Source organism: Fulmarus glacialis, unplaced genomic scaffold (assembly GCF_000690835.1).
Source record: "Fulmarus glacialis isolate BGI_N327 unplaced genomic scaffold, ASM69083v1 scaffold35742, whole genome shotgun sequence".
Classification (NCBI taxonomy): Eukaryota; Metazoa; Chordata; class Aves; order Procellariiformes; family Procellariidae; genus Fulmarus; species Fulmarus glacialis.
In genome coordinates, this window is record NW_009199090.1 from 6,413 (window position 1) to 29,635 (window position 23,223).

Here is a 23,223-nt window from a genome sequence, read left to right on the forward strand (position 1 = left end):
GAATGCATGTTGACTTTAATACATTTAAAATCAAGCATGTACCTATGTAATTTGCTGTGTCTACATCTAACTTACATTAATAGAAATTCTGTTTTATATACCATAGGCTTAAAGGGGGCTGTGTTTTTGGTCAGCTGTTTCTCATCAGAACTTCATGGGTCTGATCCAGTAACTCCTACTGATTCAAAACTTTCATTGATGTCAGTGTGAGTTTATGTGATCAATGGCTGTAAATTTAAGCATGGTAGCTGTACTTTTTCTTTATAGAGTTGCCACGATGTATTTCCACTGATTTAAAGGAGAAGGACAACAGTAAATTTGATTTCCTATTCCAGTAGTTGAATACTCGGTCTAGTCTAAATCATGCCTTTTAAAATATTGATCCACTCTTTTTCATTATTCCATGGTGTCATTTGTGACCTTTGGTGACATAAATGGTTCCAAGGGAGCAAAAGAAACAGCATGGAAATTTGTTAATTGCTCTTTCTTCTTAAGATTGATAGAAATAAACATGTGTTTGGATGTTAAGTTTGGAAGATACGGTTGGTGTGCATATTCCATGACTGTACCAGTTTTGGCCACACATAAATTTCCCTTAGGAAAACAGACAAACTCTTGGCGCATAGAATATGTACCTTGTGATCGTAAGGCACAAGAGAAGGAATAGCTTTAACAAAAATAATCAGTGTTCCCATGTTGTAACTGATACTGCCTTAAATAATTGTCAGCACCTTGATCTGATGAAATCCCAACATGTCTGAGAAGACAGAATTCTTCTGCAATCATGTAAACATCAGCAGCTCTCCATGCAGATCTAGCTAACAATTTGGGCCAGACAGCTTTCTTGGCAACTAATTTTGGTTTCAGAGTTTTAAAGAATTTGAAATTGAGTATTGTGTTTCTGATTAGTAGGAAACAAGTTCATTTCTTTAAAGCTAGGATTATTAATTGCTCCACTCTTAACAGATCTGTAATTTAACACTGAAGAACAATGCTTTTGGCATATAATGTTCCAGTTGAATTATACTTCAGTTAATAAACAACGAAAACCAAAACTTTTTTTTTGCCTAAATGACAATGCTACATACTGCTAGGCAACTTGGAGTACAGTAGATCTTAATGTAAGTTGGAAGAGTCAAGTCCTTCTTTGGTGTGCCCACTGAGTTTGTATGAAATGACCTGAGCTGCTGTATTTTTTGTCAAGGAGCAGGCTAGGTTAAATGATTCACCACAGTTTTTCCTTAATTTCTGGGATAACAAGCTATTTCTTGTCTTTGAGTTTGAGACTTAATTCAGAAGCAAATGGCCACAGCAAAGAAACCTATACGATTTGTTGTGTTAAGAAATTTCCCTACTATGCCCAAAAGTCCCTTACACAGTTCAGTTCTACTGTTACCGCTAAACACAGTCAGACTGTCTTAAGTTTCAGAAGCAGTTGTATAAACTGGGATTAATGTACTTTTGGGGACAACTTTGTTACACTGCTGATTGTAACTCTGGCCCTACATTTTCAGAAAAGACTAACGGTTTGTGTACCTTAAAACAATGGGAGGGCAATATAAGCTGTTGTTTTGGTAAACTGGATGAGCTAACAGAACGGTTGGAACAGTTTCACTTCAGATACTACTTGATTAAAAGCAAATATTTACAAATTATATGTGTATATTTTTTGTAGTTAAAGGTGCTCCTCGAAACTTAAGGATAACAGATGAAACTACTGACAGCTTTGTAGTTGGCTGGGCTCCAGCTCCAGGAAATGTCCTACGGTACAGGCTTGTGTATAGACCACTTACTGGAGGAGAAAGGAGACAAGTGACTGTCTCAGCAAATGATAGATCAACTACTCTGCAGAACTTGATCCAAGATACAAGATATGAAGTGTCTGTTATTCCTGAGTATCAGTCTGGGCCTGGAAATTCATTGAATGGATATGCAAAGACTGATGAAGGTACATGATCAATGCTGTGAATGTAGTAAGCTTGAGAAGAACTCCCTGCATGCTGACATATTCATACTGAAAAGAGAATAACCCACATTGGCCATATGTATTATCCCATATGTAAAATTGCTCAAGCCTAGTTGAGAGGTAATTTAAGACAATATAATTTATCAAAATTGTAATATTTCATTTTAAAACATAGTATCTTGAACCTGCAACACCTAATATGGCAAGGTAACTTGGGTGAAGAATCTATCTGTATGTTTAATTCATTGTCCTCATGATTCTTCATATTGTCAATGATATAAATTATATTTCTTTTCAGCAAATTCAGACCCTGTTTGCACTTCGTTCTGAATGGCTAGGAAGGAATGAATGAAACATTTAATTTACTAAAGTTATCACGGTAGCCTTAGCTTGTATGATCCTTTAACAGGTATCATGTCTTATTAAACAAAATCCAAAGAGAATAGAGACATTACGAATGGCCTGATCACTGGTGAAACTTCACTGGGATTTTAAATATTAGACACCAGAAAAACTATCATCAAAAAGAACTCTGTAGGAAACCATAATGTATTAATTTCACATTTCATTGGTGATCTTTGACTTGATTCTGCAGACAGTGATTTCAACATGGATCTTGGCATGTTGAAGTTGAGCATATATTCAGGTGCTGGTATGTATAAGTGTTCCAGGATTGAGCCTGTAGTTTTAATAGAAAAAAATAAGAGCAAAAAGACTTTATTGGGCATTTTTGCCTAAGGAGGGTGGGGATGGAATTGTACAATCTTGATTACAGTCAGGTTATACTGTAGCAGTGTTAGTACTCAGGAATTATTTTTTCAGCATTATGTCCTATGTTGTGGTAACATAAAAAATAAACCAAGAAATGAAGCTTGCTTCAACTTGTTTTCAACATCTTTTGACATGTGCAGTCCGAGGAAATCCAAGAAATTTGAGAGTTTCTGATGCTACAACATCAACAATGAAGCTGTCTTGGAGTGCTGCTCCTGGCAAAGTGCAGCAGTACTTTATAACATACACTCCAGTCACAGGAGGTGAAACAAAGGAAGTGACTGTGAAAGGTGACACTACCTCTAAAGTGCTGAAAGGCTTAGACCAAGCCACTAGGTATGCATTGACTGTGTCTGCCTTGTATGCCTCTGGAGCAGGAGAGGCCCTTTCTGGAGAGGGAGAAACACTTGAAGGTAATTATTTGTTGTTTCTGTACAGTGGTTCAATTATTTGACTGATGTTTAAGATGCCTTAAAGTGTACTGTCTTCCTGAGTTTTCGGTAGAAGCAAATGAAAAATAGGCATAAAGACATTCTCCTACTTTAGAGGGATTTTCCAAACCTACTGTCCATCAGAAAGAACAGTGGGGTCAAATTACTGGTTGTGGAGGGGACTCTGGGTCTCTTGAAAAAGGTATTGCCAAAAGCACCAACCAAAACTAACTGTACTTCCACACCGGCCTCAGTGAAATATTTTTCCTTATAACTCTCAACTTCCAAGCAGTTTTAGTGGCAGATTGTTCTTAATGTAACAGGATTAATTAATGGGGTTAAAGTATTTCATCCATTTGAAAATTTGCAGGGTTTCTACTGTGCTGAGACTGAAAGATGTTCAGAGACCATTTTTGCATTACAAAAGCAACATTAGTCTAGGCATAGGAATAATGAAGCATATCCTGCTTTTAACTAATTGGAGTAAGAACCTGGAGCTGAGCATTAACAGAACGCTGGTAAAAGCGTAAGTTGGAGCCAAAGACTTTCTTATAAGGAGGGGAGGCTGCTCTTGCTCTGCCTCTGAGCAGAGAATTTCCCAGACTACTTCTCTGTGAGCATTCTCAGTGTCATCTGTTAATTGTCAGAGGATAGGGAAAGCTGCCTCCTAGGCCATGAAAGGAAGTGTGACTGTGCTCTGTGCTGGCCAGGTATGTATTGCTAAAGTCTGGCACGGCAGCTGTGTAGGCACGGCACTTGAAACATCTTACAGATGAATTATGTGGTATTAAAACTCGTCCATTGACGCTAATGGAGTTATAGTAGGGATATACTTGGCTTTCAGTTTCTCCATCAGTTTAACTTTTTGTTTATGACATAGGTTAGGACATAGAAAACCTATTTTAAATAGGAAACTGTAAAAAAAAAAATCAGTTCCAATTCACACTGAATTCATCCCACTAAAATTATTTGAACACTGCAGTTTGCAGCATGGACTCTCTAGGATTCTTCTGTGATTGATGAAGAAAGGCAGATACTTCCAGAAGGCAGGTAGTCCACCTGAGATCTCATTTTTCCTTCAAAAGAACATTTCTTTGTCCATTGACTATAGAAGGAGCAACTGAGAGCTAGGCACCAACCCCCTGCCCGCCCCACTACCTAAATCTCAGACAAGGATCCAATCCACCTACTTACACTAAGACAGGGTACAGCCGTCAGAGAATCAGGCACCTTGCAATTCATGCTGAAATTTCCCTAACTCTTTCGCTTTCACTACCCATGCAAGATCCAAAATGCTCCTTTTGTAGGTGAAAAGAACCTGTCTCCTGCCCAGAACACTGCTGAGATCCCGGAGGAGAACAGGTAGCTGGATTCTGCCCATATCCTCCAGAAAAGCCAGAGGTGATCAGGACTTAGTGAACGCCCCTGTTGTGGTGGTGCTGCCACTTCCTTTTGGTATTCTACTAGGTCTAATGCTTTTTTTGGGGGGAAGAGGGAGCGTAGAGATGTAGGCTTTACTCAGTCTGGAAGAGTTTGAATTCACATCTCCACATCCTAGCAGATTCACAAGGCTGTAGCGTATGCTGGGCGAGAGTCTCCTTTACTCTTTCTGTTGAACCTGAGCCACTGTACATCCAGGAATGCAAATTTCACTCTCAGAACAAGAGCAGACTGGATCCCAAGTAGACAGAGGAGCCTGACATGCCTGCTTTTTTCTCTGTGCTGTCAGTGAAGAGAGGAACGCCTTGGTCTTCTTTGCAAATCTTGAGAGGCCTCTGTCTCTCTGTTTTAACAGACTGAATTGTCCACTGCCATAGGGAGATGCCTGAAATTTTAGTGAAGGGTTGACCAAGTTAACTGTTTACATTTGGTAGAAAGATTTTCATTGAGTATCTTCATAGTAAACTTGTGAGAGACCCTTTATTAACATGGAGCTCTGGAGAGATCAAATGTATTTCAAATTTATAAAACAAGCTTAGCTTTTTACCCTATCATAAAACTTGAGCAATAGAAAAGTCTTTTAAGGCATTGCCTAGAGCTTCAGTTAGAACACATTCTAAATAGAGAGATCAGCGAGTGAAATACAGCAGAATCGAAAAGACAGAGTCATCAGAAAACCAGAATTCAGCCTCAGTTAGAGACTTGTCTTGTCCTATCAGTGCTTTCCCCCCACAGGAGGGCTCTGATTCTGATTTGGACTTTCTGCGGTGGTAAGTTGTCAATAAGAAGAAAAACATTCTGAAAATTGGTTAGAGAGTCAAAGAATTTAAAAGGATAGTTAACTATAGCTCAGGAATGGGTTTGTATGCAACCAGATAGAGTTTTAAATGGATGTTGCACTTAAAAGGACACACAATAATTTCTATAAGAGGTTTTACTCTAAGCAACTGAATTAAAACCTTATGTAAAAAATTCTGTGACAGATTTTTGTCTTGGGATAAATATGAATAAATGAGCATCCTGTCACTTAACTGAATTACTTTTTATTCAGTTCCTCAGCTGGGAGAAAACCAAATTAAAAATTACTTTTACCATTTTGACAGGTATAGCTTTGTGACTGAAATGCATATCCTTTGAAGATTCAGCTGGATTTGAAAATCCTATCAGGGTGCACTCCAGAAAACATTACTCTTCATATTAAAGCCGTCTATTAAATTTTTCTTGATTAGATGAAATGTTAGTAAGAGCCTATACAGATGTCAGTCATTACTGGGTGATCAAAGGTAAAGAATAGAATACAAATTTCTGTTTGCATGACAGCAGATTGCAATCATGATGTTTCCTCATGGAACATCCACTGTGTATTTCAGTAATCAGCATATCTGCAGTTTAATGGGGTAATAAAAATACTTGAATTAGGCCAAAACTCTTTGGACATGGTCCATAGATATTTTAAAAGACTCTCTGACTAATGGTATGAAAGGTTCTCAGAATATCTGTTGAAGTACATATAAGACAGTATTTCACTGTATGGTACTGTCTTACCTCATTGAAGGATAGAAAGACAAAACCTTTGAGGAAAAACAGACAAGAATAAAAGGATTGCAATTTTGGAACTGAAAGGTAACATTCAAAGCTTAGTATAGAATTTTACTTGAAAAAAGAAGTCATGCTCCTGTGAAGCTAAAATAAATATGGTTGGACTCAGCTGAAAAGTTACACAGGTCAGTGAAGTGAACGCTTGACTAGCTATTAGCTGAAATAACTTGTCTGACTGAGACTGGGAATGGGACAGATCTTAACTCCTGGAGAAATAAACTTATCAACAGTAATGACAAAAAAGCTGTGAAAGGAAGCATAAAAAAGTGTTTAGTATTTCAGTTATTTTTTCCGTGAGCCATAGTGTCTGTGAAACAAAATAGTGCAGTGTGTGTTTTTCATTGCCAACAGCACTGAAGTACTGAGCACTTAAGTATTTTCCTGTACCAGGAATCCCAGTGGGGCTTACTTGATGTCTTCACCATATGAATTCTCACCAAACCTATTAAGTCAGTGATGCCATAGTTGCTGGCCACTTCAGTTCATCATCATATCAAGAGCTAGGCTTGAGATTGCCTTTCAAACTGGGACAGTTGCTAGTTTATGGTATGATATGTAGTCTAAGAGAAATCAGTTTGGGTGTAGTGAACATTTCAGCACTAATAGGAAAGTGAGAAAAGAGGAGCTGGATACAGTAGCTTCTCCAGCTATTGTATAGTCAAGTGGCAGGAAATGAAAAATCCAAGCTCTCAGATGTTTATGGAATTTTACTGAGTCACTAAATGGTCCCCTGTGACTAAGGGTGTAGACAAACATTCCTACTGCCTTCAGTAATGATTTATTTTGCTCTGCATGTAGTAGGAGAACTCATATGGGCAATTACTGTATCTCGGTTGCAAGGGTAGCCTTCAGCAGAGAGAGAAAACTGGTAATTTTTTAAACTGCTCTAACATGATTTGCAAGAACATGTCTGCCCAGGCATTCATTGAAGGTCCTTCAGTTATGTATGTTATCTCCAAAGTATTTTGGAGCAGTTACAAATTGCTCTTGGAAGTTCCTCCTCTTCCTCTGCTTTGCTCTGCACGGCAGTTTTTCAGTGTTTTGAAGTGCCTTGTTTGTTTCAGAATACTTGGAAAATCAATCCACACAAACACAACAATCATTCTGTGTACTTGATATAATTTACCAGCTGGGTAATCTCTGCTTCCCCTTTTGTTTTTCTTTTTGCTAAGTGTATGCTTGCCCTTATTGTTTCTCTGCATGAAACAGAGAGGGCAAATATTCCCCCAACTAACTGTAGATAATCTCTTCTATAAACTGTTTGCATAGCTATCTGGTCCAGCCCAAAGATAAACACATGCCAGAGGATCAGAATTTTATGAACTGTTCTTAGAGAACACGGTATAAAGAGTTTAGCAAATGAGTAATCAGAAAATAAGTCATTTCCATACCATACAGGTAACTGTCATTCAGAGAGAATAGGTTTATTTCTTTTTTGTGTTTGTGGAGCAGGAAAAGGGAAACAATGTTTTTGCCCCTCTGTTGAAGGAGTGTGCTTTCCTTCTTCAGTAATCCAGATTTTAGGAAATTTATAGTGCTCTGATATTTTATACAGCCTCTTTTAGTCACTGGCTGATTTTGTCTGCAGTTATGAAGTACCATCCAGAGGTGAAAGTTCTGGAGCTTTATATTTCATACTGCATTAAACATAACTGCACATGCAAAATATGTGCTGTAGAAAACTCTCCACTTTTATCCTCTCACTTTCAAAAGTGCATGGTGATCCATCACTAGGCAGCTTTAGTTGGAGCCCTTCTTATAAAGGTGCCATGGAAAATTTTTCCTCAGACACATTTTGTTGGCTGTGATTCCCCTCAGCTCACACAAAGTTGCTGAAACTGCTAAAGTAAATTAAATCAGTGCAGGCTGCCATTTGCTGTGTGGCGGAACAAGGCTTGTGACAACTGGGAGAACTACACAAATTAGCCCTGATGGTTATATTTGATGATACGTAATACAGACTGAAGAACAAGCAAGAAACACCCATGGGAATGCCTTAGGGAAAAGTCTCCCTCCTATCCCCAAACACCTCAAACAAACCATTTGGCTTTCATTTTTTTGGGGTATCATATGATCTTACCCAAGTCATCGTACACTAGAAGTAAAATACAATGATAAACATGGTGAGGGCGGTGAGTGTAAATGCAACAGTGAGCAGTTTGCGAGAGCTACTGTTTTTCTAATCTGTTTTTTAATAAGAGAGGTGGTTGTAAGTCTGGCAAGAATTTGGTTTTCTGCCGAAAGGCATGCTGTCAGATGAAAAGAACATACTGTACATTAGCTGCTAAATAGATTAACTTTCATAATTTGCAGTTGTTTTAAAGAAAAACAAATTCATTACTAGATTAAGAAATCTACACAGAAATGTTTAATCCTAATGAATGTCTGAAAAGTTTGAAAGCTGCAAATCTATTTTATGAGTGTCCTTTTGCTGGCAGTTATATATTTTTCAGAATAGCTTTAAGAATATTTCAGTTACTGACTCTAAGCAGGGGATTCATTACACTTTTAAATACGAATTTCAGAGAAATTTAGAAAAAAAACCTTCTTTGCAGAAAAAGATTCAGTTGTCAGATTCCTATCTTGCTTGCACTGAGAAATTTCAAAGTATTTCCACTTATATCAGTGAAGTTCCTAGGCTAGAAACACTGTTGGTGTAAATGGACATAGTTCTTTTGAAATAAATGAGACTGCTAGTCTACATTAGCAAAGATGTCAACCTATTTTATTTCTTACCTTTGTACATTTTAGAATAAACAACAAGAGGTGTAGTGTATTATATTCAGGACATAAATTTGAGAGATAATTATGTCATAGTCTCTTCCCCATTAGAAAGAGAATCTTTATGTTTCAGTGATGTAGGACCCAATCCTGCCATCCCGTTTGATGGGTAGCTATTTGTGCTGTGAGAATTGGGCTGTACTAAAGCGATACATTAAAAAAAGTTGTCATGACTGAGTAATTTTTCAGTTTTAAGTTATTTTCTGTTGTATACATTTCTTAGAGCTTAGGTTTGGGGATTTTGGGGGACAACGACTTTTTTTGGTCAGAAAATGGATAGTAGTTCTTTGGTAAACAAATGATTTCTTTTTGCTGTTTCTATAGTAACATAAGAATGCTTTAGAAATGAATGACCTCCTACAGGCAGAGTAGTACAAATTCAAGTGACATTTTCTTACAATGAGGTTTTTAGCATATCACAGGGACTTTACGTAATGTTCAGACTGCATAGTGCTGCTTCCGTCCTGACAGAAACAAGGACTCAGTGTCCTCAGGAGATTTAATGCTGTTTCATGCATTTTTAAAATTATATATTCCAAGATTTTTGAGTCTGACATTTGAAATTGACTTTTGATAATCTGTGGAAAACTATCTTATTTTTATATAGGAAATGAAATATATATCAGAAAGAAAAATTAACACAGGGGAATGTTGAATAATAAAAAGATGTTTCTAGACAGCTGAGAGTAGTGTTAACTGATTAACTCTTTGGAAAGACAGGTAAAATATTAAGGGACTGAGTATGAATTCCTGTTGGCTTTGTCCTAGAGCAGGGACTCAGGAGTGCTCTGGCCAAAGTGCCTCTGTTTTGGGTCAGAACTCTCCTGGTTTGCATCTTCTCACCTTTCTGCATTCCCAGTAGCAGAAGAGCAAGAAACCTGCTCTAACAGGGTCAAGTGAGCATTCCCTTTGTGTAGCAAGTCCTTGACTCTCCCCTCACCATGTCCACAGCCCCTCTCTACATGCCTGAAGGCTGGTACTCCAGGAATGACCAACAACTTTGTGGCTCGGAGGGAAGGGTATCAGCCGACCAAAGTGACTGCATCCTCCAATGCTGAGGAGAGTTTGACCATTAGAGTAAAACCTTAAAGTGATTCTGCTACCATTTCATCTGATGTGCGCACTTGGATCCTTGGCTGCGGCGACCTAGTCTGCTGACTTAAGAGGATACTCCTGATGTATCCCATTGTAAACAAGGCAGGACTCAGGCCATAAAGTTTTGGTATGTGCCTCTGCAAGAGAAGGCTCATTCATTGAGTTGATTCTGACCTTTTAGGATGCTGGCTTAGATCAATCTTACGTTTAACTTAAATGAAACATTGCTCTGCATGAAATTTACTGCTGCAATTTTATTTTGAAAGCTGGTTTTAAGAGCACATACAGAAAATTGTTTAAACTTTGGGCCCAAACTGCATGTGCAACTCCCACTGAAATCAGCTGGAGTTATGTAAATGTTTCTGAGGGGAAAGGCCATTTGAATAAGGCCATTTGATTTTTATGAATGTCAACATTTTAATTTTAGCTGATTCACAGTCTTGTGTTCAATAACAACAGTGATTGCTGGAGAGCTATGGGAAGTAAGCCAAGTGGACACAGGGAAACTGCTTTAATATTATATTGTGTCTCTGGCATAGAATAGTGGAAAAACTTAATATGGAAACTGGACATTGCAGAAGACCAGCACTGAGTGTAAAAGCACCTGACTGAAAGTTACTGAGTTAATTTTTGAGAGTGTGTCTGCACTGAGTGATGGTAGAGATGTACAAGGGCCTGTAGGCAGACTGCAGCTCTGAGCTAAAGACTGCTGAAGAGAATCTGATAGCCTGAAACTGGTGGACTGACTTGCTCACCCAGGCAGGAGTTTGACCTGTCCGTGCAAGCACTTTGTTTTACTGTGTACGTACTCACCGTGGCTTACATCTGTGCTTGCACCAGCTGGTTTGGTGCTCCAAAGCATTATAGGACCTAATGCCTGTTAGGGGATAATTTTCAAAAACCAACTGCTTCCTCACTTGCTGATGACTTGGGGGCTGTATGAAGCGATGAGCATACTTTAACTTCCATTTCAAGCCAGGAAAAAGCAGGATTCTTTTGACTGTTAACTACTTGCAAGCCAGCCAGCCAGCACTTTTCTTTCTTACAGTGTGCATTGTGTTTCCACACTCCTTATCCATCCTGTTTAAACAAGCAGGCAAGAAGCAGGTGTACAACAAACATTTCTGAACAAGTGGACCAAAGAACAGAATAACTGCTTAGGTGTTACAGTGGTAGATTTTTTTTTTTTTTTTTTTTTGTGAAACCTAAGCAAGGTAACTAGGTATTTTGTTTTAATCCAAGGGAAAAATATCTCATAGGTCTAATTGTATGTTTGCTAGTCACTACATTATACCAGTGTATTGTAGAGCATAAATATGTTTCCTGACTCTGAGTGTAGCAGCTTAGAGAATACTTGATGGAATCCTAATAATTTAAGACTTACAGTTGGACTGCATCTTAAACACAGCTGCTCCCCTAATACAAAAACACTTGTGGGAGATCCAGTGAAGCAGAAAAAAGCTGTCAGTGAACTTCCACCTCACACATGAGGTGCAAATCAAGTTAGTGTGTTATGTTAAAGAAATGTTCTCGGTTGCAGTGTAACATATAAAAAGTCCAATTTCCTTTGGTAGGTAAGTTGTCTTGTCAGCAGTTTCCAACTATTTGAAGTAAAAATTTTCCATTTGGTTCTAGTGGTTTGGTAGGAGTCCCAGTCCCTTTTCTCTCTCTTACCTTGCCTTATAAAAAAGACATTTAGTTCCAAAGGATATTTCTTTCAGAACCAACATATTACAGTTCTGGTGAACTGGTGTTCATTACAGTCCATTCCAAACAAATTATTTTCCTCTATTATTTAATGACCTCAATAATGACTTAATCAATAATGGTTTTAAATATGCAGTTATTTTTGCAGTGTTTCCAACATATATCATTAACTGTAGTGTCCAAGAGTAGACTTGCAAAAAATTGTGCTGTGGTAGCAGATACTTTAATACTGAAATCATGTTGTGGCAGAGCCGTGCTTTAAAGTAGCCAAAATAAAGTGACTTGTATATTTATATTACATTAAAATATGGAAAGAAAGGTTTTTATTGTGAGACATCTGTGCATTCTATCAAGTTAGGTTTTCCATATTTTTTCCATTTGGATTGCCTTAATATTTTTTTTTATTGTATGAAAAAGCCAAGATTTGGGAGTAGAAGCTTAAGAGCAGACAGAAAAATTGGTGTAATTTACTTTTGAAGGCAAATCTTTTTTTCAGGCTTCCCAGAAAGTTGGTCTTTGGAGTTTAGATTCTGCCCTGGCCTTCATTTAATGCAGCCACTGAATTCAGTGATACTGCATGAAGCATGAGCGGAGTCAGACTTTTTCAATATAACTTTTTCACTACATGCAACTGCTATTGTTGTGAAATGATAAACAAGTGAACTTTACCAAAATCTCTGTACCTTAACCTTTTTTTGAAGAGAAGGTGCCATAAATTGTGGTGATTTATATTGTGAGGCTAAAAATTAGTTTGAAGAGTGAAATTGTAAGAACTGATGCAGAGTTAGGATGGAAAAAGAATTGCCTCCAGAAGAACATGATGGTCTGTCCCAAGACTGTGAATTAAAATCAGAAAAACCCCACAACACAATGGAATTCTCTTACATGCTCTACTCGCTATATTTGACAGTCAGCTTTGTGACTGGAGTGGTACCCTCTGATTCTGTAATCTGTGTAGCTGATGAATCTTTATTATACTGTAAGCATTGTTTTCAGATAGATTGATATTAATTTCCATTCTTCATTAAGCCAAGTGGGATTAATTGGCTCAGCTTTAATGAAGTTGTGCTGGCAATGAGATATTTCCAAAATGAAGCCTTTCTACAGGTAGTTCTGTTTGCTCCTGTGGGATTATGTTTGGAAACATTGCAGATTTGTGGTGGAAGTGAAAGACAAATGAATATGAAAAGTGAAAACACAGTATATGACTTTGAGCAACTTGTTGCTCAGCCTTGGACTGAAACTGCTTCAGGCTTCTGAAAACAGCAAGGTCTGTTCTTGCAATGAGCCTAAGCAGTGGAAATTGGATAGGTACTGAATTTCTCTGTGTTCAAAGAATTTTGACTCTGTTCCTGTTGGTTGCTGTGGTATAATGTAGGGATATATTTTTGTCAGTGGAGGTAAAACTGTGATGCCATGAGGCCATCTCAAGTGTTTAAGTCCTCTTGCTAAGCAGTCTCTCAGGAATGTCCTGTAGGCCACAGAGAATACACACCAAAGAACCAAACGCTTCTGTGTGTATGTGGATCTGGTTTTGTAGATCCCTTTTGCAGATTTCGCTACAGTGAGGCCATTGCATTAAACCCACCAATCAGCACTCCTTTCCTGCCATCAGAAGCCAGCCACAGCAATAGGAAAATTGAACATATGTTATAAATGTATGTTAAACATTAAACAGAGGCACTTCTTTCATTGCACCACTTTAGACCAATGAGCTCCAATTTTAAGCAGTGGAATTACTCTAGTGTGTTAGGTGAGATTCACGCATCCAGCTGACAACTGGATTTCACAGACTAACGAGCTGTTTCCTTCGTTCCAAGCTGGCTGGAACAAACTGCAGGGAGGAAAGAGGTACAAGTCTTATGAGTGGAAAGATGGAGACTGTTTTCTACTGTAACTGTGGCATGAAGTAAACACACTGCAAATTAGTTGTAAACATAAAATGAAATAGCTAATAGATCTGGTAAGCGGTAGTCTGGAAGATAAGAATAGTACTATTAAATAAGAAGATAAGTTCTCAGAGAAAGGACTGTTTCACTCAGGTCAAAGTCTCCTTTATTTACCCCCCAGAAAAAGTTACACACATGAGGATGAAGATGAATGAATGAAATAAAATTATTTACTTGAGAGTTAAAACCTACCTAAATGAGCTGCAGCACATTTAAGCGCTGGCTTCATTCCAAGTCTGTGATTAATGCCATTTTTATTTTGCATATTCTAAAACATAACTGCTAAGTATCTTGCATGGCAAGGGATAGGATCATTCATAGTCTAAAGATAGCTTTAAGCATTTTGTTGAAAAATCCATCAATTTTCTCTTGGAACTACAAGTGTTTGTAATTGAAACTAATATTGATGGGAACAATTTGATTTTGCTCTTATGATCATTTTACTTTTCCATTTGTACTTTGCTAACTTTCGCTATTCGTATTTTAGAGACAATTTGCTCTTTTCTTTCTTGCAGAACGTGGTTCACCACGTAATTTGGTTACCACAGACATAACTGACACTACAGTTGGGTTATCATGGACACCAGCTCCAGGAGCAGTTAATGATTATAGGATAGTATGGAAATCACTTTATGATGATACGATGGGAGAGAAGAGGGTCCCTGGAAATACAGTGGATGCTGTGCTAGAAGGCTTGGAGCCAGAGACTAAATACAGGATTTCAGTATATGCAACCTACAGCAGTGGAGAGGGAGACCCAGTAGAAGGAGAGGCTTTTACTGACGGTGAGTGTAGTACAACATTACCACCATTTGTAACATTTTCTTCTTGATGAAATTATCATATTTTCAAGAAAATGGACCTTATTTTTCTTCACCTTTTTTTTTTTCTGAAAAGTAACCCCAAACCAAAATGCCACCTCAGATCAGTCAATTCTGGCTTTTTGTTTGACCATTAAAAAAAGGAAAATCTCTTCTATGTCATGTAGGTTTGGATTCAGCAAGAATTACTTCCAGATGTGGAAGTAATTACAAAATTACAAAGATGTGATTTTGTCTGCAAATTACTCTGAAGACAGCTTTTCATAGGTTTGGTGTGACTGCTGGAAATTAGGTGGAAGAAATGTTATGGATAGAGTAAGGAGGAAAGGTGGCGTAAATTCCCACAGAATCAATGAATTTCCTTTCCAAGCTATTGCCCTTTCCAGTCTTCACAGTCCTCAAACTGAGGCTCAGTGGGTGATTTTGATGTTTGTTATTTACCTTTCCTGAGGCTCTTCTTTTTTCTTATTTGATAAACGTTATGTACTATTAGTCAAAGCAGGCTCAAGCCTTTCCTGCAATGTAAGCAAAGTAAAAAACACTGAGGGGCCAGAGATAGCTTGTTGCTGTATAGCAAGAACTGGCAAGTAGTGGAGACAGAATGAATGAAGGGATGCGCTGGATCAGCCTTGATGTTTCTCTTGTTTGCCTAAAGGGGCCATGTGAAGACGAAGCCTGAGGGAGTGCTCTGGGCAAGCATCATGTGTGTTTACATGTTCTTGTACTCTTTCCTAAGCATCTGTTTTGACTACTGTTGGAGACAGACTGCTGAACTACATTAACCTTGACCCAGTGTAGTTGCTCTTAAGGTCTTGCAAGAGTAGTAATTGTTGCCATTGGTAAGAGCTGACTCCCCAGAGTCAAAGCAGACTGCTGTCCCACATCTTCCTTCTTTCTTCAAGAACAGCACATTAGCTGTCCAGCCTTCTCCAGGTTAAGTAGGAAGCTTAGCCATATTGTTTGTTGCTTCCCTCAATGTGCTGTCTGAGGGAACTTGCTGTGAGGCCTATCAATAGCCCCAGACCTAAGACTAACTAACATTGCATCTTTCTGTTGCAAACACAATTAGAAATTCTCAGTTCTTAGGACTGGGAGAGGATACTGTAGCCTGCAAAGCCTACCTTGCCATGTGATGAAATACTGACTGATTCTGGCATGGCAAGAAGGTTCTGTTTTGCCAAAACCTAGATGGCTTATTCCGGCTGACAGCCAGCATTACATACCTTTCAGTTTACTTCAGATCATTTGTAACATTTGTACAGTCTGGAAAATATCTCTTAGAAGCCGAGTGCTGCAATTTGTAGAGAAAATGCTTTATTAGTCTATGTGCTTATTTCAGCACATATACTATCCTGCAAATAGTGGTGAGTGATTTTCCAAGCATTTGGAAAGTCACTCACCACTATTTGCAGGATAGTTTGTATGGAGACCAACACCCAGCAGTTTAGGTATATACCAGTACTTTATCAGGCCTGTAAACTCGAAACTTAGAAAATCTTAACTTTATAGGACATTGTGTTCATAAAAAAACAATGGCTTTATAATATATCACTTTCATTTGAGAGCGCTGAATCCATTACTTAACAGATTACTGGAAAGTGTGACTAAATAAAACTCCCAGTGTGTCATCGTGTAATTTATACTTCCCTCTTTTTTTCTCTGTAGTGGAAAGCACACTTATGTTTGTTTAGTCCATTACAGTTAAAAAATAATTTAACAATGGTCTGTGAGATTGCCCTGTGTCTTCCCCACAATCAAATACTGTAATTTTAAAGAGGGCAATTCAATTTTTTTTTTAATACAGCAGAATGACTGTTGTAGGCATGCATTTGAACATATCTTTATGTGACAAAGTAAACATTTATCTGTATTTTTACACTGAAAAGTGTCACCAAATGCCAGGACTGTGACAGTAGACAACGAGACAGAAAATACAATGAGAGTTACATGGCAGCCTTCACCTGGGAAAGTCTTGTCTTATCGTGTGTACTACCGACCACGCAGTGGAGGAAGACAGATGTTTGGAAGAGTAAACGCTCCTGCTACAAGCATAGTGTTAAAGCGACTTAAGCCACGAACTACATACGACCTCAGTGTTGTTCCAATTTATGATTTTGGACAAGGAAAATCAAGAAAAGCAGAAGGAACAACAGGTATGTATCACAAGCTTGTACAGGATTTGATAATTACAGTTTTGTGCTTAAAATTAATAATCATGATACATAGAAAAGTATGGTGGAGTCTGCCAAGACTCCAGGCAAATTGAAGAAAATGTTAGAGGTTGAGAAGAGAGTTTGATTTGTTGGAAACTTCGCTATGGCATGGCCTGAGCACAGCTTTTTGCTGTTGATATTGGTGGTGTAAATATGGTGTAAAATCTGGTTGAAAATGCTGGACTTGTTTTGAAACACTGTCATCAGAAGTAAAACAAGATGTTTTGTGAGGAAGACAGTCTACCAACAGACTACTTAATCAAGTGTTATCAGTTGTTTCATAATTTGCCTTTTGGTCCTGGGTGTTGATTAAATAGCTACCCAGCATCCTGTTACTTAGATTTGTCTTCTTTGATCACCATATTCTTTGTGGAAAACCTGAGGTAATAAAAAAGGGGAGTAGATGATTTTGAAGAGTCAACAGTGGAAGCCTGACCTCAGAGACTATGGTCTTTTGGACAAGCTGTCTTCTCTCTCAAAAACTGAAACTCTAAAACGTTTATTAAGTCCTGATGAGGACTCATTTTCTACTCTGCTTTTAGTATGTATCTGATGCTGGTCTTTCATTTTGTAAGGAAATGTTCTCTTGCTATCCAGATCAAATCAAACAGATTTAGAGTCAGTTTTCTGCTTCCATAGATAGAGATCTATTATCAAAAGAGAATTTTTTTCAAGATGTTTCTGCCCATGTGGGACTAGTGCCATTCTCTGTTCTCTGAACATATGTCATATTGAATGATGACAGGAAGTAAGAAACAAGTCTCCTAACAGTGGATATATTGTTGGATCCTCAGTTACTGAAGGAAGATTTCTTTTTAAATTAAAATGTGGTTGATGTAGAGGAGTCATGAAAACTTGATCAGCTCTTGACCAACAACTAGCTTTTCAATCCTGAAAATTATACTGAGATAAATCTCAGATCATCCAGCTGCTTTTGATTTTTGACCTGTTCATCTTGATACAGATACGCCTCTGTGCTTTCAGTGTAAATAATTGTGGTGGTAATCACTCTTTGGAAGCAAATGGAGCCTGAGTGATCTTGTTAGTTGAAGCTGTCATGATAATTCAGGGAGGAGTATCATGGGAGATGAGACAGAGACGCTGTATTTTTCCTTGTGAGTCAGAGTGTACGTACTGTTTCTCAGCAGAATTCACAATCTGAGGTAATTTGTGATCTTTCAGCTACAGTTAGACAATTGCATAGGCACAGGGATAAGACAAACTCTTTTTATTTTCCCTCCACCTTTTCACTCCAAAGCTATAGTGGTGACTTTCTGTTTACTTTAATTTCCATTTTTGCAACTTTGAGATTACGCTGCTGCAGTATTTTCTACGACTTTAGATTGTGCACTTTAGATTTACACAAAGGCAAAAGTGGTGCAGAAGCTAGCAGCAGGCTTGTTAACCACACTCTCTGTCTGTGAGGACCGACCTGCACTAGGTAACCATTAGTCTTCAGAGGAAATCGCTCTTGACCTAAAAACCGCAAGCTGTTTGGCTGGCACTCCTCTGAATAATTATTTTTTGACATGCTGCCACACCTGTGATTGGTGAAGTTGCTTGAGCTGCCAGGCCCTGAGTGTGTGAAGGGAGAGGACTGTTGGCAGGACCTTTTCTACAAAAGCATCCTTGCTTCCACCCTCTCCATGCTCTAACCTGTGGGACCCAGAGCTCTGAGGAAGCAGCTTGAGAAGTGATATTGGTGACTGAGTACTGGCTGGGTGTGACTTTTGCCTGCAGTAAATTATCTTTTTTTCAGTGTTGTTTTGAGAGGAAGCTGCTTCCATTTCTCTCTTTTGGTTTATATGGCTCACCTTCTTGTTGCCATGTAAAAGAGGGAGGGCTAGTCTATAATTAATAAAGAGAAAGACTGATGGTGGTTAGTCCACCTATAGTCAACATGTATTGTAAGATCAGATGGATGTTTAAGACAGGTGAGATGAATTGCTGTCTATCCCTCAGTCCATTGACTGTAGAGGGAGCCTTGACAACAAACTTAGCCCACCAATACCTATTGGTTAGGTAGCTAAAATTAGGTGAAGTGACTCTCACCTTTCATCTCTTGATACTTGTCTTTATGTCAAAGGGAAGGCACAAAGAGTTTAGGGCTGTCACTAATACTGGATTTGCATATAGATTTTTACATAAAAGCATACTTGTTGATTCTTTTTCCATAACCAGACCTGATTTAAATTCTTTTTTCCCATCCTTGCAGCCTCTCCCTTTAAGCCACCTCGAAATCTGAGAACTTCTGATTCAACTATGTCCAGTTTCCGAGTAACCTGGGAGCCAGCCCCAGGGCGAGTGAAGGGGTACAAAGTAACTTTCCACCCTACTGAAGATGACGGGAGTCTTGGAGAATTAATAGTGGGGCCGTATGACAGCACAGTGGTATTGGAGGAGCTTAGGTATGGATAATAATTCGTATCTTTTTTTTTTAAATAACTTTAGCTTAGGGTTTTGTTTAATCATGATCTGGGATTGAAATGCCTGGCAAAATCTACTGTAAGTAAGAAAGTAGTTTTGTCAATAAGCTACGAGGATCTTGTTATGCAGTTTCTGAAAGGCACCTGGCAGGGCTCTTTCTGAGATTATTCACATCACTTATGGTGTTCTCACAGGAACTGAAGGAGGCGAAGATATGGGCAGAGGCTGTGTTCCGTGTTTCACATATGAGAAAGCTAATGGGACACTGGAGAAAGCTGGGATTTCTAAAGTTTCCTCCCAAAAGTTCCTTACCTCATGTTAAAAAAAACCCCAACAAACTAGTTTAGTTCTTGATTTATTTTCTCAGAGGCCTGGATTTATAAAGTAGGCTTTGGACCATGTCAAAATCATTTTGCAAATAAATATATTAAAAATAGGATCATTAATTAATTATTATATTAGTCTTTATTAATCTTAAATTACTTGAATGAAGAAGGCTATAAATTTAAGTATATAAATCTAGAATCAGCTTTTAAATTGTCGAAACTTCACTGTCTTGTGGAAGAGTTAGTCTTTGGGCTTCACGTTTTAGCATCTTCTTTTCCATGGGTGATTTTTTTCTGTGAGGATTTCATAAGTGAAGTGTCAGCATTTAGCTAGCCAAGTGACTTCAGTTACAGTACATTTGTTTAATTATTGCAGGGCAGGAACTACCTATAAGGTAAATGTTTTTGGAATGTTTGAAGGAGGAGAGAGCAGCCCCCTGGTTGGACAAGAGATGACCACCCTTTCAGATACTACTTCGGAGCCATTTTTATCTAGAGGTAAACATGACTGAATTGAAGAAAAGGCAGCCTTGGCTTTTGGATAAAAAAAGACCAAAAGTTTACCAGCGTTTCCTTATCGTTTTTCTAATGCACATAAATATTTATTTACAGGATTCAGTATACTCCCTACCCTGATGGCATAACCTCTGGTCTGAAATGACCACTAAGTATGCCCCAGTTCACGATTCTAGTCCTCTGCACCCTTTCGATGATCTTACAAAGATGATAACTCAGGCAACCCATGTTTTGCTGATTAGTCAAATCCATCTGCATTGCATTTTCAAGCCATCCACATCTGTGTTAAATTGCATAAGGTCAAATTCTTGAACAGAGATCATAGCTCATCTACAGGGGTGTTCATAGGAGTAGAACAAAGAATTTTAAGCAGATCTTTAGCCCTTTGCTTGTCCTTCTATGGTGACTTTTCCTTTTAAGACTAAGATGGTGTAATGAACAAAGATCTGATAGTTGGGAATGTCCCAGTGTTATTGTGTATTATTTGAGTTTATATGCAACATAACCATTATTTAGTCTTTTTTTTTTTTTAGTGTAGAAGGAGGAGACTTAGTTCAGAAATGCAACTGCTGAGAGCTCTCTAGAATCTGTTTGGGAGTTTCTCCCTGTGTAGCTAAACCTTGCAGTCAAAGTTTCTATGAATGTTATGATAGCAGCTCCCTTGGTGTGGCATGGGCCTCTGCATGCTAATAGTTATGTCCGCCATACTCTCAATTAATATTGGATGAAGAGAGTTTCAGGGTTCAGTCCTCCTTTCATGGAAAGCATAAAGAAGTAGGTCTTTGCTTCTTAATAGTCAAGTATACATGTAGAAGTAAAAACTTTTCTCCTCTGCCATTTCAAGGCTTGCATAGCCATCAGAGAGAATTTGGTGAGGAGGAAGAACCTAACTGCAAAGGCCTTTCAGAGTTAAATAATATTTCTGACAGTTGACTCTATATTCTTTTTGCTTAATCTCTTTGATGCCTTGTTTCCACACTGGGCCGTGTAAAAAATATTCACTTCATGTAACTTTATTGATAACATTTTTAGAAACTTCTTAATTAATAGCCGTCCTATTCTGTCTAATACAAGAGAGTAAAACTGAGAAAAACGATGTAACAGGCCATCAGTCTGTAATAAGCTGTAAAGCTGTAATAAGTCTGGCAGAAAAATAATTGCACTGAGAGTGGTTTGTTATTTTTTATTACAGCAGCTGTCATTTCTGTCTTCAGTGTTATATTCTTTAAGCTGATTAGTTTTACTAATGCATGGATTTGAGTCATGGTTAATGTGAAAAAATATATCTGGGACTGTAAATGTAATAGTACATTATTTATTAATAGGGGAAAAAAAATCACCCTAGGTCTGGTGCCTTTGCTAGAATTTTCCATGTTGGAACAATGGTAGTTGGAAGAAAAATAAAAGTCAAAATAGTTTTAACTTTTATGTTGTACATGAAGCTAACTTTAACTTCCGTATTAAAGTGATGCATGCAATTTTTTGAACTAACATGGTTTTACTTAAACCCTACTCCCAACTGATTTTATTGTCCTGACTAAAGACTAGATCTATATTTTCTATGCAGAAGAGGATCATGCTTTTAACCCCCAGGTACATGGAATAGTTATATTCATGAGTCTACAGTGTTGGATCAATTATGTGGAACATATATGAAATCACAATATCTTTCAACTGTGATGAGTGTGGCTGATTTTTCTCAATGGGATTTCTTCCATATAAAGACCAGAAGCTCTGATGGCAGGAAGCCAGAAAATTTGCAGCTGGTAACACAATCTACAGGAAAAGAGAGAGAGCAAGGATTTTTTTTTTTTTAAAAATGGCTGTGGATAAAATCATTGTGTCTGTCTGTTTTGTATAAATATTTTGTGATTTTCCTTGTGATGAAAACCATATGATGCGTATTTTATTCTGTAATTTGTAAACTGAAGATATCTGAAATAACTTCCTACCTTTTCAGAACATTGCAGCTTTATATAAATGTTTGTTATTGTTCCTTCTCTATCTCTTGACCTGTGTTTATGTTTGTGTATCTTCTTTAAATTTTATTCTTTCTTTCCTGGACATGCAAACTTCTATACTACCTGTATTACTATGTCTTTTCCCCCTAAAAATTCAGAAATGCTATGTATTTGAAAGTGGTTGCAATATATGCTATTAATTCCACTATTGCATAGTTGAAAATTAAGCAGTAGTTTAGCCAACCATGACAGACTAAAATACTGTAAATTTGGATAATCTGATAATGCTCACTGCCATGTCAGTGGTTAGCTTAGTGGTCTTTTACAAAACCTCTGAAATCAGGTTATCCACCATCTTTGAAGACCAAAACAGATAATGAGATGACAATAGAGAAGAGCACTGGCCTTGACATTTGTGAGGGCTTATTTATAAAAGGAAACATACATGAAGAAATTTACGCAGCTTTTGCCATGGAACCAGTGACTAGTGTGAATAACGTTCACAAATAGGTCATACTTGACAGAGTGCCAGTGAATAAAACTAGAGCTATTTTGGAAGCTAACTCATGACATATGTCATATAAAAGGATGGGGAAAGAAAGCTATCATGCTAAGGCTATATTTTTCTGGTTGAAAGCTATCATGCTAAGGTTATATTTTTCTGGTTGACACGGCAGGTTTAGAATGTAGAACCAGAGCAGAAGCTGATATCGTGCTGCTGGTGGACGGCTCATGGAGTATCGGGCGTCCAAATTTTAAAACTGTCAGGAACTTCATTGCCCGTATTGTTGAAGTTTTTGATATTGGTCCTGACAAAGTACAGATTGGTAAGTCCTCATATGTTGGAGGGAAAATGAGGCGTAACTGCTACACAGCCACATAATAACTGAGTAATGATGGCTTTTTTTCCAGGTCTTGCACAGTATAGTGGAGATCCCAGGACAGAATGGAATCTCAACGCTTACCGAACCAAACAGGCTTTGTTAGAGGCTGTAGCCAACTTACCATATAAAGGAGGCAATACTCTAACAGGTATGTCACACTGCCGGGATTTTCCTTAAGCTCCAATAAAAATAATTCTAGTAGCTGACCCCAGTATTGTTCAGTGACCTCAAATTTATCCATGATGAAAGGGCCTTACAGTTCAATTCAGTATGTTTGGAAGAGAACAGGTATAGCATGTAGACATATAAACTCAGTGGAAATCTGGAGAAAAGTGA

General features: G+C 38.0%; 1 protein-coding gene across 1 annotated transcript in view; it reads left to right on the forward strand.

Moving 5' to 3' along the window:
* The window catches only part of LOC104073393 (collagen alpha-1(XII) chain-like), a gene marked incomplete at its 3' end in the record, with an annotated part of 37,346 nt that overhangs the window by 5,150 nt on the left and 8,973 nt on the right, over positions 1-23,223 (forward strand). Inside the window, exons 7-14 of the mRNA XM_009573130.1 lie at positions 1,676-1,948; positions 2,878-3,150; positions 14,255-14,524; positions 16,447-16,713; positions 18,989-19,181; positions 19,903-20,024; positions 22,681-22,830; positions 22,916-23,035. Coding sequence (XP_009571425.1) covers positions 1,676-1,948; positions 2,878-3,150; positions 14,255-14,524; positions 16,447-16,713; positions 18,989-19,181; positions 19,903-20,024; positions 22,681-22,830; positions 22,916-23,035 — 1,668 coding nt within the window. The remainder of the gene's footprint in view (positions 1-1,675; positions 1,949-2,877; positions 3,151-14,254; positions 14,525-16,446; positions 16,714-18,988; positions 19,182-19,902; positions 20,025-22,680; positions 22,831-22,915; positions 23,036-23,223) is intronic.